This window comes from Cebidichthys violaceus, unplaced genomic scaffold, assembly GCF_023349555.1.
Source record: "Cebidichthys violaceus isolate CVI_PGR_0920_01 unplaced genomic scaffold, fCebVio1.0.p SCAF_14, whole genome shotgun sequence".
Classification (NCBI taxonomy): Eukaryota; Metazoa; Chordata; class Actinopteri; order Perciformes; family Stichaeidae; genus Cebidichthys; species Cebidichthys violaceus.
Window position 1 is genome coordinate 10,480,524 of NW_027176307.1, and position 13,711 is coordinate 10,494,234.

At 39.2% G+C, this 13,711-nt stretch overlaps 1 protein-coding gene across 1 annotated transcript; it reads left to right on the forward strand.

The window, feature by feature from the left end:
• The first annotated feature begins 1,484 nt into the window (after window positions 1–1,484).
• LOC137871131 (scavenger receptor cysteine-rich type 1 protein M130-like) lies at window positions 1,485–13,218 on the forward strand. Its single transcript, XM_068708761.1, has 17 exons — window positions 1,485–2,084; window positions 2,236–2,313; window positions 2,720–2,746; window positions 2,895–3,206; window positions 4,525–4,818; window positions 4,945–5,259; window positions 6,256–6,543; window positions 6,797–7,111; window positions 7,347–7,646; window positions 8,909–9,217; window positions 9,599–9,913; window positions 10,799–11,107; window positions 11,225–11,518; window positions 11,640–11,975; window positions 12,070–12,177; window positions 12,463–12,547; window positions 12,666–13,218. Exons 2-17 carry the CDS (start codon window positions 2,262–2,264, stop codon window positions 12,808–12,810), a joined length of 3,804 nt encoding a protein of 1,267 aa, XP_068564862.1. The 5' UTR covers window positions 1,485–2,084; window positions 2,236–2,261; the 3' UTR covers window positions 12,811–13,218.
• Window positions 13,219–13,711: the final 493 nt, after the last annotated feature.

Below are 13,711 nucleotides of genomic sequence, written 5' to 3' on the forward strand. Positions count from 1 at the left end.
TGTGTCTGTAATGATTTACCCAGACATCAATATGTGCTTAACCTGCTGTCCAAACCTCAGTATCATCAGTTCTGTCATTAGAGAATACTGATTGAAGACGGAGGTCACTGTGTCACTATTTTAGAGTCTGTTATTCTAGTCTAGTCTTTGACACAAATTACCAAAACAGATAGGTATAGCCATGGCCAACAGATAACAATAGATATATTGTACTTGCTGTGAATGTCATTTATGACATTGTATTAGTCTGACAAGGACAGTGCTTACTGATCAATATAAATAAATATGTAAATGAGCCAGAGTTAGCCCAAAAAGTTGCTGCTGTCTCTCGCCAGATGTTAAAAAGACATCTTAAAAGTAGAAAAAAATGTGTTGCAGAATTAATGTACATAACATAATAAATATATAAGCAAAATAATACATTACAAATCACCAATAAATAATGCCACAGTACAAGACATGATACTTAGCTAAAAAAACAAAAACAAAAAACAGCAGTAGTTAATGGGTGAAAGTATGCCATTTATTTTTTACTGAAATATGAATGCATTCCTTGATATTATGAATTTTGGGTCTGGCTGTTCCACATTGTCTTTTGGGGCACTTTGAGAATGGTTGGGGTTCTTCTGGCAACATAAATTGTGGCTCCAAAGGTACAGTGGTGATATTGTGGTTTCTCCCCACAATATACATTTAAAAGGAAGACGCAATACGGCAGTATTTTGAGGTCTATAACAGGAACTGAACAAATACAACAATGACTGAGGCTCAGAATTTCACAAGGGGAAGTGTTCACCATTCCCAGTCCCAATGAGTCATGTTGTCTATAGGATGAGGGACAAGAACTGGTTCCGTCCTGCCGAGCGCTTGTGAAAGAACAAACCTCAGTGAATTAAGTTCTGTTGGCTCAGACCATTATTATTCTGTTATTCAGATAAGCAGAAAAACAACATCAAACTATTTTGTAAGGTAATAAAATGACTTATTTCCTATTTTGTGCATGTAACTTAACAGAGGTTTTGGATACATAATGTGCATGTATTGATCATAAAGACCTGGATTGTTTTGCAACATAATCAATGTATTGCAATATAGTGAGTAAATAATGCCAAAATATTTATCAGGACTGAATATATAAAGGTTTGATGCATAATATACAGCAAATTCAAACATGAAAAATGCTATTTTTGTTTGATGTTGCATGCGAATGCATTTATTAAATCAAGGATTTCAATTGAAATAAGAATTTCACCACAAAGCAACCGCTTATATTTATAATGAAACTGAATGTAGAATGGATTTTTCATTCATATTTTCAAATGGAAGGTGAAAAACATAATTACAATAAATTTAGAATTTTTTTAAAAGTCCCTACAACAATATAAGATCTCGAACTGTTCACAATATATAGTAATTTGTATTTTACATATTTCATTAAGTGACATGTACTCCTGCCAAGTCACATGTTCTGTGGAGGCTTCCTTGAAGAGCCTTTGATGCAGTAGAGATCCAGCAAATGAGCTGGAAAGCAACCTGTTTATTTAGGCTAGTTCGTAGTACTTCAGTGAAATTGAAAAACAAGGGAAATGACATGTGCTTTGTACAAATTCAACATAAAAGAACTGCTGTGAGTGATAACCAGAGGTGGGAGGGGACAGGTTTAGCATTGGGGGTCAGTGTTCAACTCTTGCCGTTCGTGCAAAACAACGTTCCTTTTGATTCACTTTTATTTTTCTGCTGCTGATCATTTGTTGGGTATATTCATCAGCGTTATAATCATTCACAACTGCTTACCAGCGTTGTTCTACATGAATTTGAATATCATGTCTTTTTTAAATAGTAATGTAGATATTGTGTAAAACAAAACAATATCTCCTCCTCAAATGTCACCCACTGTCTTTAATGATTGATCAAAATGTCAACATGCTTCCAGTCTGCAGTCCAAGTCCAGGCAGCCCCTTTTATTCATAACAATACTGGATCTGTACATGGTGTTTTTAATCAGATGTGTCAGATATGATCAACTTTTTATTTTGAATTGTGAGGTCATTTAAACAGCTGCCCACACTTGTTGGATTTAAAAGGTAAGAGGGCTACTAAATCACCTTTGCAGAGTTTGGGAAGAACTGGAATGCTTCCAAAAATCAACTATAGCTTCTCTTATTCTGCCGAAGACAAATGAGACAGTAGAGGAACAGTGTTTTTAACAATACCTTTTTTTCTGTACCTCGACAGCATTTGATCTACTTTGAAGACACAATATGATCTTCATTACTGCTGAAAAACTACATTTTGTTTATTATTTATCAATAGGTAAGTTTCAGTTTTTTTTTAAATTGATTTCTTCCTTTTGACTTTCTGTTATTAACTTCTTAAATCAAATCACATGAATACAGTTAACAGTTTGGTTGCATGCTCGCAAAACCAGGAGAAATATACACTAAACAGAAGTGAAGGTGAAGTAGTAGAAAATTATCATTTTATGATTGAAACTGTTGTTTTTTTTTTGTCTTTGATCAATTTTACAAAGTTGATGTTGGACAATTATAAGATGTGTGTTTTTCTAACTTCATGGTACATTTCAAGGAGCCTGTCCTGAAACGTAATGAATTTGATAAATCACAGCGCTGACATTACAGTGTTACAACATTTATTGGACAATATTATTTTAAATATTCATGACAAATCTCTGGGCTGAGCATTTTCCTTTCTGCTTTAGGTCTATTGGGTCTACCACTGCTTACAGGTCAGTAAGTTATATTTATGTTTCATACCTGAAAACATGCATTAATAAGATTTTTAGGTTTCTACACTCCAATTTAATGAAAGGGGACTTTTCCTTATTGAGTTCATAATGACACAACCTACAGCTACTGTGCTTTTTTCATTTCTAGAATGTAACAAAATAAAGCTGGTCGGGCCTTCACGTTGCTCTGGTAGACTGGAGGTCTACAACAGAGACGAATGGGGAACGGTGTGTGATGATCAGTGGAGCATTACCAACGCTGACGTGGTTTGTCGAGAGTTAAACTGTGGGACAGTTCTTGAGGCCAAAAAAGCTGCCTCTTTTGGAGAGGGAAAGGGCATGATCTGGTTGGATGATGTCCAGTGTACTGGTAGGGAGTCTTCTATCCTCAAGTGCCCACACAGACCATTTGGGGATAATAATTGTGGCCACAGTGAAGATGCTGGGGTTGTCTGTTCAGGTAAGACTGAGCTAGTGGCTGTAGCTTTATGTTTATCGAGTAAATATGAGAGTGGTATCAATCTTCTGATCTAACTCTGCCAGTCAGTAGGTTAGTGAGTAAGTAAGTGTAATTCACAAAATGATACATTTTTGCTTTAAACATTAATTAAGTATTTACCTGAAATCACAGTTAGCTCATTTAATCAAGCATCACAAAACCCTGCATTACAAGGCCCTTCCTCAATTTAGACAGGACCAGAAATGAGGAACTGTCACTTGAAATTGGGAAATAAAAGCTGTTGAGAAAAACAACTAACGCACATTTATTTTAGCAACTGATCATATTATTGCATCAAAGACCTAACGATTTTATTGTCAGTTGATAATTTGTTGTCTACTTTAAGATGATTGCTATCTGTGGCAGTGATGTTGCAGCAGAAGCACATCAAGGTCAGCACATGACCGGCTGCTGCAAATGTAAAGGTCAAAGGGCAGGAGGTAGAGATGAGAGGTAAACCAAACAAAGCAACATGAGTGCTTAGCTTTGCTATGATAATGTTGAGGGATATTTTAAAGAATTGAAATATTTAAGAGGGGGGGGGGTCAAAATTAAGCTGCAAATGTGGGGATGTCCTGACTTTCAGTCCCAAGTATGAGTCAAGCTCAAAAAAGCTGGATCCTACATTGCCCATAATGCACTTCCTCTTAGTAAGGTACTCATCATGTCAAGTCAACTGAACTTTATGTGTAAAATTGGTGATGTCCCTTTGAAAATATTCTGAACCTGGGGTAGCCATTGCATGTTTTAACAATATGGAGAGTCATTTGCGCTATTCAACAGTTTTGTATTAAAACCGTCAAGCGTGATATTTATTTTAGTGCATGCTACTGTACAATACAAAGATTTAAAGGACTTTAATGAGCTTAACACAAACATTATATTAATTGAGAGATTTCTGTATTTGTCGCTCTTGTTTTGTACAGATTAAACAAACAAGAACACAAAGATTTTTGTTACCATCAGACAGAGCTAGAATAGATTTCCAGTCTTTATGCTATGCTAAGCTAAGCTAAACAAAGAGACTCCTGGCTTCATAATTAGCATGCAGAGTAGTTTGGGAGCAGTAATTTACTGCTGGTTTCCTGGCAACTGTTCAGACCCAAGAAATAGTACAACAGATAACATCCCGTAAAATAGTGAATGGTAGTTTTTACACTATTTTTGTACACATACGAGTATATGTTAATAGTTCATTTTAGTAGAGCTTGTGTTACAGATTTTGTAAACATTGGACATTTGTTGATTTTATTTAAATTTCTATTCACAACACTTGCAGAACATGTGAGGGTGCTCAACGAAAGCAATCGGTGTAGTGGCAGAGTGGAAGTCTACAACAATGGCAACTGGAAAAGACTGTGCAGCAGTGACTGGAGCAAGGAAGATGCTGACGTGGTATGCCGAGAGATGAACTGTGGCACTCCGGTCACTCAGTCTGAAGTACAATATTTTGGAGAGGCACATGGACTTGGTAGCATCAAATCCAACTGTTCTGGAAATGAGAGCTCCATCTCACAATGCACACTTCAGGAAAGCAAGGAGAGCTGTGTTGATGCCATTGTTGTCTGTTCAAGTAAGTAATCCATCTGTTTAGACAAAATCAGTATTTTTGTGTTGAACTTTACGTAGTTAGATCTGCTGTTTTGGATGGATTCTAGATAAACATGCCCTTGGCTTTGTTTTCGTTTCCAACTGACAGACAGTAAACCAATTCGGCTGATGAACGGGACTGGTCGGTGCTCTGGTCGACTGGAAATCTATCATGATGGACAGTGGGGAACAATTTGTGATGACAGATGGGGGATGCAGGAAGCAACTGTTGCATGTCGAGAGTTGAACTGTGGGAGTGCTCTCTCGGTCAAGTACAAGTCCCACTTCGGCAGAGGTCACGGTCAGGTGTGGTTGGACGATCTTGAGTGTACTGGTCATGAGAAGTCCCTCGCCGACTGCCCACACAGAGGTTTTGGAGAACATGACTGTGACCACAATGAAGATGCCAGTGTTGTATGCTCAGGTAACAAATACTATACTGTTACTTCAATTACAGTATTCTAATGAAATCCAGTTGGTGAGAATTCTGACGGCACCACAATTTTGACTTAAAATAGGAGCTGGAAATACTACAGTTATCTTTTCTTTTCTTTTGATCTCTAATGAATACTGAAATGGAAATCCAAGAGACATTCCAATATGCTGTGGTGGAAAAAACTATTTAGTAGTACCGAGTGAGTCCTAGGATACTGAAATTAAAAAACATTGAGAAAAGAAGTTTGTCTTTAAAGTATTTATTCTCTGCGCAGAGAAGGTTCAATCGTCATACAGAATGCAATGCAGGAGGAAGAACCCAGAGTGGTGCTTGTGTACGACTCATAAAGGCCTTGAGCACATGGTGGGGTAGGAGGAGTTCATCACTAGGACATCTGGACAACAGTGACCACTCATTGGTCAACCACTGAATGGTTAACCACTGAATGGTCCACTGATTGGATCAGCCCCTTATCGAAGCTGACAACATCATGGCCCTGATTAAAACACACACAATATTACTCAACCTGAGAGGACCCTCACTGACCATGTCTGACATTCATTAACCTTACTAAAACAAAAAGGGCCAAAACATTGAGTGGTCAGACAATAATCCAATCACCATCACAATGGGCAATGGTGATGCATGCACGGCTATTTATGGAAAATATTGATTGCTTTTTGCATGTGTGTTTGCTATATATGTACCTGCTGTATCGGCAGTTAACCCCCTGCTGATATTTACTGAGGAATTTTCTTCAACATTACTTTCAAATTTCTACTAGAAAATGACTATTAGAAAATCCTGTCACAATCATCCTTTGCTGTTCCTCTTTTTTGTAGTTGTTCTTTGGTGCAATATCACAGATTTAGATTACAGTCTGTTATCCTTACCTCAAATCCTATCATGCGAACATATTGTATTTCATTGCTGAAATGTTAATATTTTACATTATAACATTTTCAATACAATACTGCTTTCCAGAATCAGTCAGACTGATCAATGGGACTGACCGCTGCTCTGGCAGAGTGGAGGTCTTCCATGACGGCCGATGGGGAAAAATGTGTAACAACTGGGGCAATGAAGAGGCTGCAGTGGTGTGTCAGGAGCTTAATTGTGGATTACCAAAAAAATCCCAAGAAATCTTCCATTTTGGTGACAGCGGACTGAGAGGGTACACAAGTAGATGCTCTGGCAATGTGAGCTCCATCTCCCAATGCACACTTCAAGAATACACAGGGAGATGTGAAGGTGCTTCTCTTTCATGTGCAGGTAAGACACAAAATACAGCAATATACTGTGCTGAAGCACCGTTCAATTAGAATAGCAAAGGACATGTGGTCATTAAAAACTAGATCGGTGCATTAAATCTTTAATACTTACTGAATATTTTGACCTGATGGTGGCAATAAGTAACTATTAAAACTAGTTAACTGAGTACATTTGAAAGTCCAGTTAAAGCTTAATATTTCATAATTTGACTTTAACTTGTGAGTACCTGTAACATGAGTGGAGCTGTTTTCAGGTATTCCACCACTAAGGCTTGTCAATGGCACTGACCGATGCTCTGGTAGAGTGGAGGTTCAGCATGATGGCCAGTGGGGAACAGTGTGTGATGATGAGTGGGACATCAGAGATGCTCAGGTGGTGTGCAGAGCCATGGACTGTGGAACAGCTCAGACAGCTAAAGGCAGTGCCTTCTTTGGTCAAGGCCAAGGGGACATCTGGCTGGATGATGTAGGCTGCTTCGGTAATGAGACGTCCCTTTTGCACTGTCAACATCCCACCCTCGGAGAAAATAACTGTGGCCATGGTGAAGATGCCGGTGTGGTGTGCTCAGGTATCATCTCTGTTATTAGCACTTTTATTTACTTTATTTCACACAGTGTTATACTTAGAACCGTCTCCCCTAATGCCTCAAATGAATATTTAGCTTAGTATTGTCAAGAATTAAACTGTTGTATAACAGTTATTTCTACTACAGTATATCAATCAGAATTTCAATTTCAATCCAAGGTATTGCTTTCAAACGTGTCCAAACACCTTTGGCTGATTCTATCCCCTTTGCTTTCCAGCTCACATGAGACTGATCAATGGGACTGACCAGTGCTCCGGCAGGGTGGAGTTCTACCATGGTGGACAATGGTCATCAGCAACTGATGTCAACTGGGGAATGAATGAAGCTGCAGTGGTGTGCAGACAGATGAACTGTGGAGATCCCGTCAAGTTCTCAGGATCATATGGCCAAGGCGGACAACTCAGATGGTATAAGATCAGTTGTAGCGGTAGAGAGAGCTCTCTCACACAGTGCACACTGAGAGAATATGTCAGGACCAGCCAGGATCGCATTGAAGAGGCATCTGTCAAATGTTCAGGTGAGGCTGGAAGTTGAATTGAAATTTGAATTCTCCTCACTTATTGTGTATGGAGACATTAACTGCAATCATATGGCATTTAAAAAACAGATGATTTGGTTAAACCTTTTTTTGACATATGTGTGGAAACAGCATTTAACTTTAAGCGTCATGCTGCATTCACACGGAATGAGGCAGACAGCAGACAGACAACACCTTCTGGATGGCACAGGAAACACAAATAAACAGTCCGACAAAATGGATTTAGACAACAAGTTTGAGGTGGAGCAAGTGAAACTTTGCCAAAAGAGAGCTAGAGTGACCGTTTTTTCAAATAAGTGACACGTCACACGGATCAGGTTTGAAAATTTGTATTGCTTCATTGGGGAAACTGAAACAATCTCATGCTCTATCCCATGACACGCATAGGGACATGTTGCTTGCACTCGCTCTATTTCGGCTCCAACCTGTTGACAATATGAATGCTGACGAAACTGACAGTTAATCGATATCACTTCTTTTTTTTTTTACAAAGAATGGTAATTACTCAAGTAATGCTGTAAAATGCAGCTTTCCTTTAATATTATTTTGCAAACTTAAAACAAACGTGTGTCTTGTGTGAGCGAGCTACTTATCATCTGATTGTAAATTCTGTTGCGGAGGACGGCAAACAGTTAAAATATTTTAACTTTGAACGTCAATGTTGTCTAGCGTTACCATCTACCTCATTCCATGTGAGTGCAGGATCAGGCCTGCTATGTAGCCTACGAATGTTGATGCAAGACTTTTTTTCCTCCCCTTTTCAACAAGCCCATATTGAAAGACATCTGTCCCTCTACTATGTTCAGCATTTGGGAGGACTCATTATGCTGTTCAGTTTGTACTTCATTTGGAAAGTTGAAGCTAGCAAGTTAGGCTAATTAACCTAGCGCTCTAATGCACTGATTATCACTAGGCTCTGAAAGGAAGGGGGGCTAGGTAGCCTAAACCGCCTCACTTCAACGGGTCAAGACGATATGACAATATGACAAGACTGTCAAAAGTCAAAGCAATGTGTCCAGTAGCTAAAAAACAGCAACCTCATTACTACATATGTTACCTTGTGACCTGACATTGAGTAACTAACATAGTCACAGACTAACAAAAGAGGTGCTGAAATTACAAATGGGATGAAGCATCGACTAACAATGTAATGTAGTTCATTTCAACTATGACCAAAAAAATACACACATAGAAACATAGACCAAATTTTAACTTAACATTCACATAACTGTCATTTCAAGGTAACGTGAAGTTGTCCGATGGGCTCAATCGTTGTGTTGGAAGAGTGGAGTTCTTCGACAAAGGCCAGTGGGGGACCGTGTGTGGTGAATCCTGGGATGTGAATGATGCAAATGTGGCGTGCAGACAGCTGGGCTGCGGGAGGACTCATACGATCACCACCATTGCCGAGTATGGCCATGGCACAGGACACACCTGGATCAATCAAATTGAATGCAATGGACTGGAGTCAACACTGAGTCAGTGCCAACAAAGGCCATTTACAGACAAAACTTGCAACACCACCTCAATCGCTGGTGTCATCTGCACGGGTAAGAAAAAACATATACATTATTGTTGTTCAATTGTATTGCTCCTATTTCTTTGTATTATTTTACGTATGTTTTTTTCACTTAGTTTTGCCAAACTTGTTTCTACATACTGTATTGCTGCTTTCAATCTCTTGCCGACATTGCTTGATAGAAAAATGAATAAGGTCCAGTTTTGGCAACATTTTCTGGAGATTAGAGAGCATGTTTAGTTTAATTCGGTTCAGTTGCTTTCATGTCACCTAAATATGTCCATGTTGTTAAAGGTATACTTCACTAGTGTTCTTGTTTGAATATTATTTATTTGCCATTTCTTTGACTACATTCAAAATCATTTTAAATGTCTGATACTGTATAATCATTTTAGATTACGTGACTTTACAGGAAGTTTGGAGGTCCGCTTGGCTAATGGTAAGGATGAGTGCTCTGGCAGAGTAGAGGTTCGTCATGGCGACGTGTGGCAAACTGTGTGTGACACCGACTGGACCATGAGTAAAGCTCAGGTGGTGTGTGACCAGCTGGAATGCGGAAATGTAGTGAACGCTCCCGGCGGAGCCCATTTTGGCCAAGGCATTGGATCAGTAGTCGAGGCTAGCAACTCATGTTTTGACAATGCGACATCTCTTCAGCAATGCTCACTCAAAGGTTTCAGAGGAGCCGGGTGTGGACACGACCACGATGCTGGCGCTCTCTGTGCAGGTAAAGCCTTTTAAATGATCTGTTCAAAATGATCACACACAGTGAGACAAATAAGTTTCACAAATGTATTTTTTTACACATACAGAATGAAAACAGTGTGTGAGTTGAAAGTGATTATATTTACCTACAATCATGCCTTAAAGATGTTTGGCATTTAGTATGGGAATACACTAATTTGCTTTGGTGTCACAAATTAGATGAAGATTGATACGTTTACTTCCCCAAGGTAGAAAAGTAGCTGGAGCTGGCAGCTGGTTGGCTTATTTAAACATAAAGACAAGTGGAAGAAAATTGTGTAACAGCCCTTTGTGAATTATTACATTACAGTCATTTAGCAGACGCTTTTATCCAAAGCGACTTACAATTCAGTATCTATCTATACACCGTAGGCACAGCTACGGGAGCAATTTTTGGGGTTAAGTGTCTTGCTCAAGGACACATTGACATGACAGCGGAGCAGGAGCCGGGGACTGAAACACCGACCCTCTGATTGAAAGGCGGCCCTGCTCTCCACTTAGCCACGGTTCCCCATTTCCAGTCTTCATGCTAAGCTAAGCTATCCGACTGCTGGCTCTAGATGAATTTATTGTTAACGTTCAGCATGAAAGCTAATTACAATGTATCCTAAAATGTCAAACTATTTTTTCAATGTTTCATTTGCATGACAAAGGTGACATTTATTACATCAAATCATATTCCACGTCATTATATTTCTGTAAATCAACTTTTTTTTCCCTTTATGCTGTTGAAATTAACTTTTGATATGATGGTGGGACAAGCGGTACTTTCAAAATACTTTGCATTCACTATGTGTGTTAGAATGAATGTGTATTAACACACAAATATGCAATTCAAGTCCACTTTTACACTTTTTTTCATATGCAGCACAGATTCGGTTGGTCGGCGGCTCAGGTCAATGCTCTGGTAGAGTGGAGGTCCTCTATAAAGGCCAGTGGGGAACTGTGTGTGACGATGAATGGGAAATGGGCAATGCCGATGTGGTCTGTAGACAGCTTGGCTGTGGTCATGCAGTCTCGGCTCCTGAAAGTGCCCACTTTGGCCGAGGCACTGGTCCAATATGGCTGGATAATGTGGAGTGTACAGGCGAAGAGTCCGCTCTCACACATTGTAGGCATCCCGGTTTTGGAGAAAATAACTGCGGGCATGGTGAAGATGCTGGAGCTATCTGTTTAGGTAAGAGACCTGGCTCATTTTTAATCTGTGAGTGAAGTCATTACCTCTCAACTGGTATTAGATGAAGCTGCGTTGGCTGTTATAACAAAACCAACTACAACTTATTATCTGTTACAGGTTCTCTACAGAAGCCCCAAATCACTTTGAGTCCTGCTCCAGAGGTAAACTGGGGTGACAGAGTTGAGATCACCTGCACTGTAGTAACAGAACACTTGGGTGGGACATTCGTCCTGAAAAGGAGCCAAGACTCATTTAAAATGGAAAGATACTCTGAGAACGAAGCTGCAACCTTTACCTTCCCCACAGTGGACTTCAGCAAAACGGGGTCATACTTCTGTGAATATCAAAAGAAATTGCCCAATCAAGTCATCTATTATCCTCAAGGAAATACTGCAGATCTCTCTGTCACAGGTCAATCATTTTCTGCTTTGTTTGTCCAATTGAACATGATTGTTGGAAGTTTGACTGCAAAGATTACAAACATGTTTTATATTCTAAATGAGTTTGTGAAAATCTGTCTTCTACTCTGCAGTGAAACTGGAGAAGCCCAGCATCTCCCTGACATCTCCTCATGCAATGGTGATCTACAGCCCTGACAAAATATCCGTCACCCAAGGCAGCAGCTTCTCCGTCACTTGCTCTATTCATTCCAGATATCCTGGAGGTTTCTTCTATCTGACAGAGTCTAACTTGAACACCACTGAATCGATAGCAGCATTTGGTCACTCTATCTTCTACTTGGCATACTTTGAATTCCCAGCGATAGATTATAAAAGCCAAGGAGAATATTACTGTGTCTACGGTGTTAACGTCTCCTCAAGGTCCTTCTGTTCTGTTCCCTCCAAGTCACTCCAAGTAACTGTAGTCGGTAAGATCCAAAGAGCCCATGAGAGTTTATTTGTCTTATTATAGCTAGTTTTCCCCATCACTAACTCTTCTACTTGATCTTTTAACCCCTACAGCAACATCATCCTCAGTCGCCTTAGGAGTGGTTGTGGGTGGGCTTGTGATGCTGCTAGTTGTGCTGGTTATAGGTTACCTGGTCTGGAGGAGGAGAAGTTGGGGTGTTGGTAAGTGGCAGCATTACACACTTTCATATTACAAAATGCCCCCAATGCTCCCTTTGTCTTACTATCATATAATGCATCTAGATTGTTTAAAACTGCACCAAGTAATATATATATATATATATATATATGAAATGATATGAAAGTTGCAGCTTTAGTGACAAACCAACTGATGATTATCACTTGACTGTGCATCTGATAATGTAGGTCTAAAGATGACAGAGACCTAGTTTTTCCGGATTCCTCCAGTATTTGATTCAGCTCAAATCTTTTTCTTTTACTTTTCAGGTACCGTGGTTCAGTTTAGTAACACGTTTGGAGGAGCAATAAAGCCAGATACAGAAGACATGAGCAATGGAGCACTTGACGGAAGGTACAACAAAAAAACGAAGTTGATATTATTTACTAAGATACGCACCTTTTTATTTTATATCAAGCAACTTTAAAGACATCCTTGTGATTGCAATTGTCACCCACCTTATCTCCCTCAGAGGCCAAAATACCCAAGTGAATGAGCATGGTCACAGTCGTGGCCCAGAAGAGAACAATGCTGATGTTGATGACTCTGTTGAGAGGGTCCCTGAAGACCTGGCTGGGAGAGTGTGTTATGAGCTTGAACCACTCGTTCTCTCATAATGACCAAAAGCCTCAAGGAATCAATAACCTATGTCATGCAATTTCACTAAAATTTAAAGAGTAACATAGCACCTGGCTGAAAGTCTGTTGCACCAGAAACCACACTTAACAGTGATCGGTTCATCAACACACCCTGACGTACACGTCTACATCACTGCAGTAAAGAGAGAAGGGACCACTGAAAATGTCATTTTGAATAACATACATCACACAATGTTTAAACGGTCAACACTTACTTTCATACTCATTCCTGAAGTGATTTTTGTTTTTCTGCGTGATTCTGCCAATCATAAAGCTAAGGTCCACTATCCTGTGGGAAGATACTGATTTCATTGTCTTTGTATTGCTTGAAAAATTGCTTTATTTGTTGTATGTGACCTGATCAATACATTTGTATTTCTTACAACACTTGCACTTTTTTATTTGAGTTTTGGATTGATTACACCCTGCAGATTAGGAAGCAAATGGGATTAAAGTTGACCAAAACAGCAGCAAGACACAATATACACAATTAAATACAGGAAGGAATTCCTAACTTGTGTAAATCCTTTACATCACAATCATCAGTAATTATCTTAACACAATATTCACAATGTCAAAGCAGCAAAAATTTAACTCAGCCATCATAAATTTGATCATTTACATCTGTGCTTTTCCTTTTCTAAATATCCTGCATGAAAAAGGTCTGTGTAGTGGTGTAAAAGGTACCTCTTAAATGTGGTGGAGTTAAAGTACAAACTATAAATACTTAAGTCAACAAGTATCTCTAAATGTGCTTATGTACAGTAATTGAGTAAATGTAATTAGTTACTTCCACCACTGGTGGTAGTGCCTGTGTGTTTCTGTTTTCACAATAAGCACAGGCTCTACAACTATAATGGCATGTCACACAAGTGGGTGT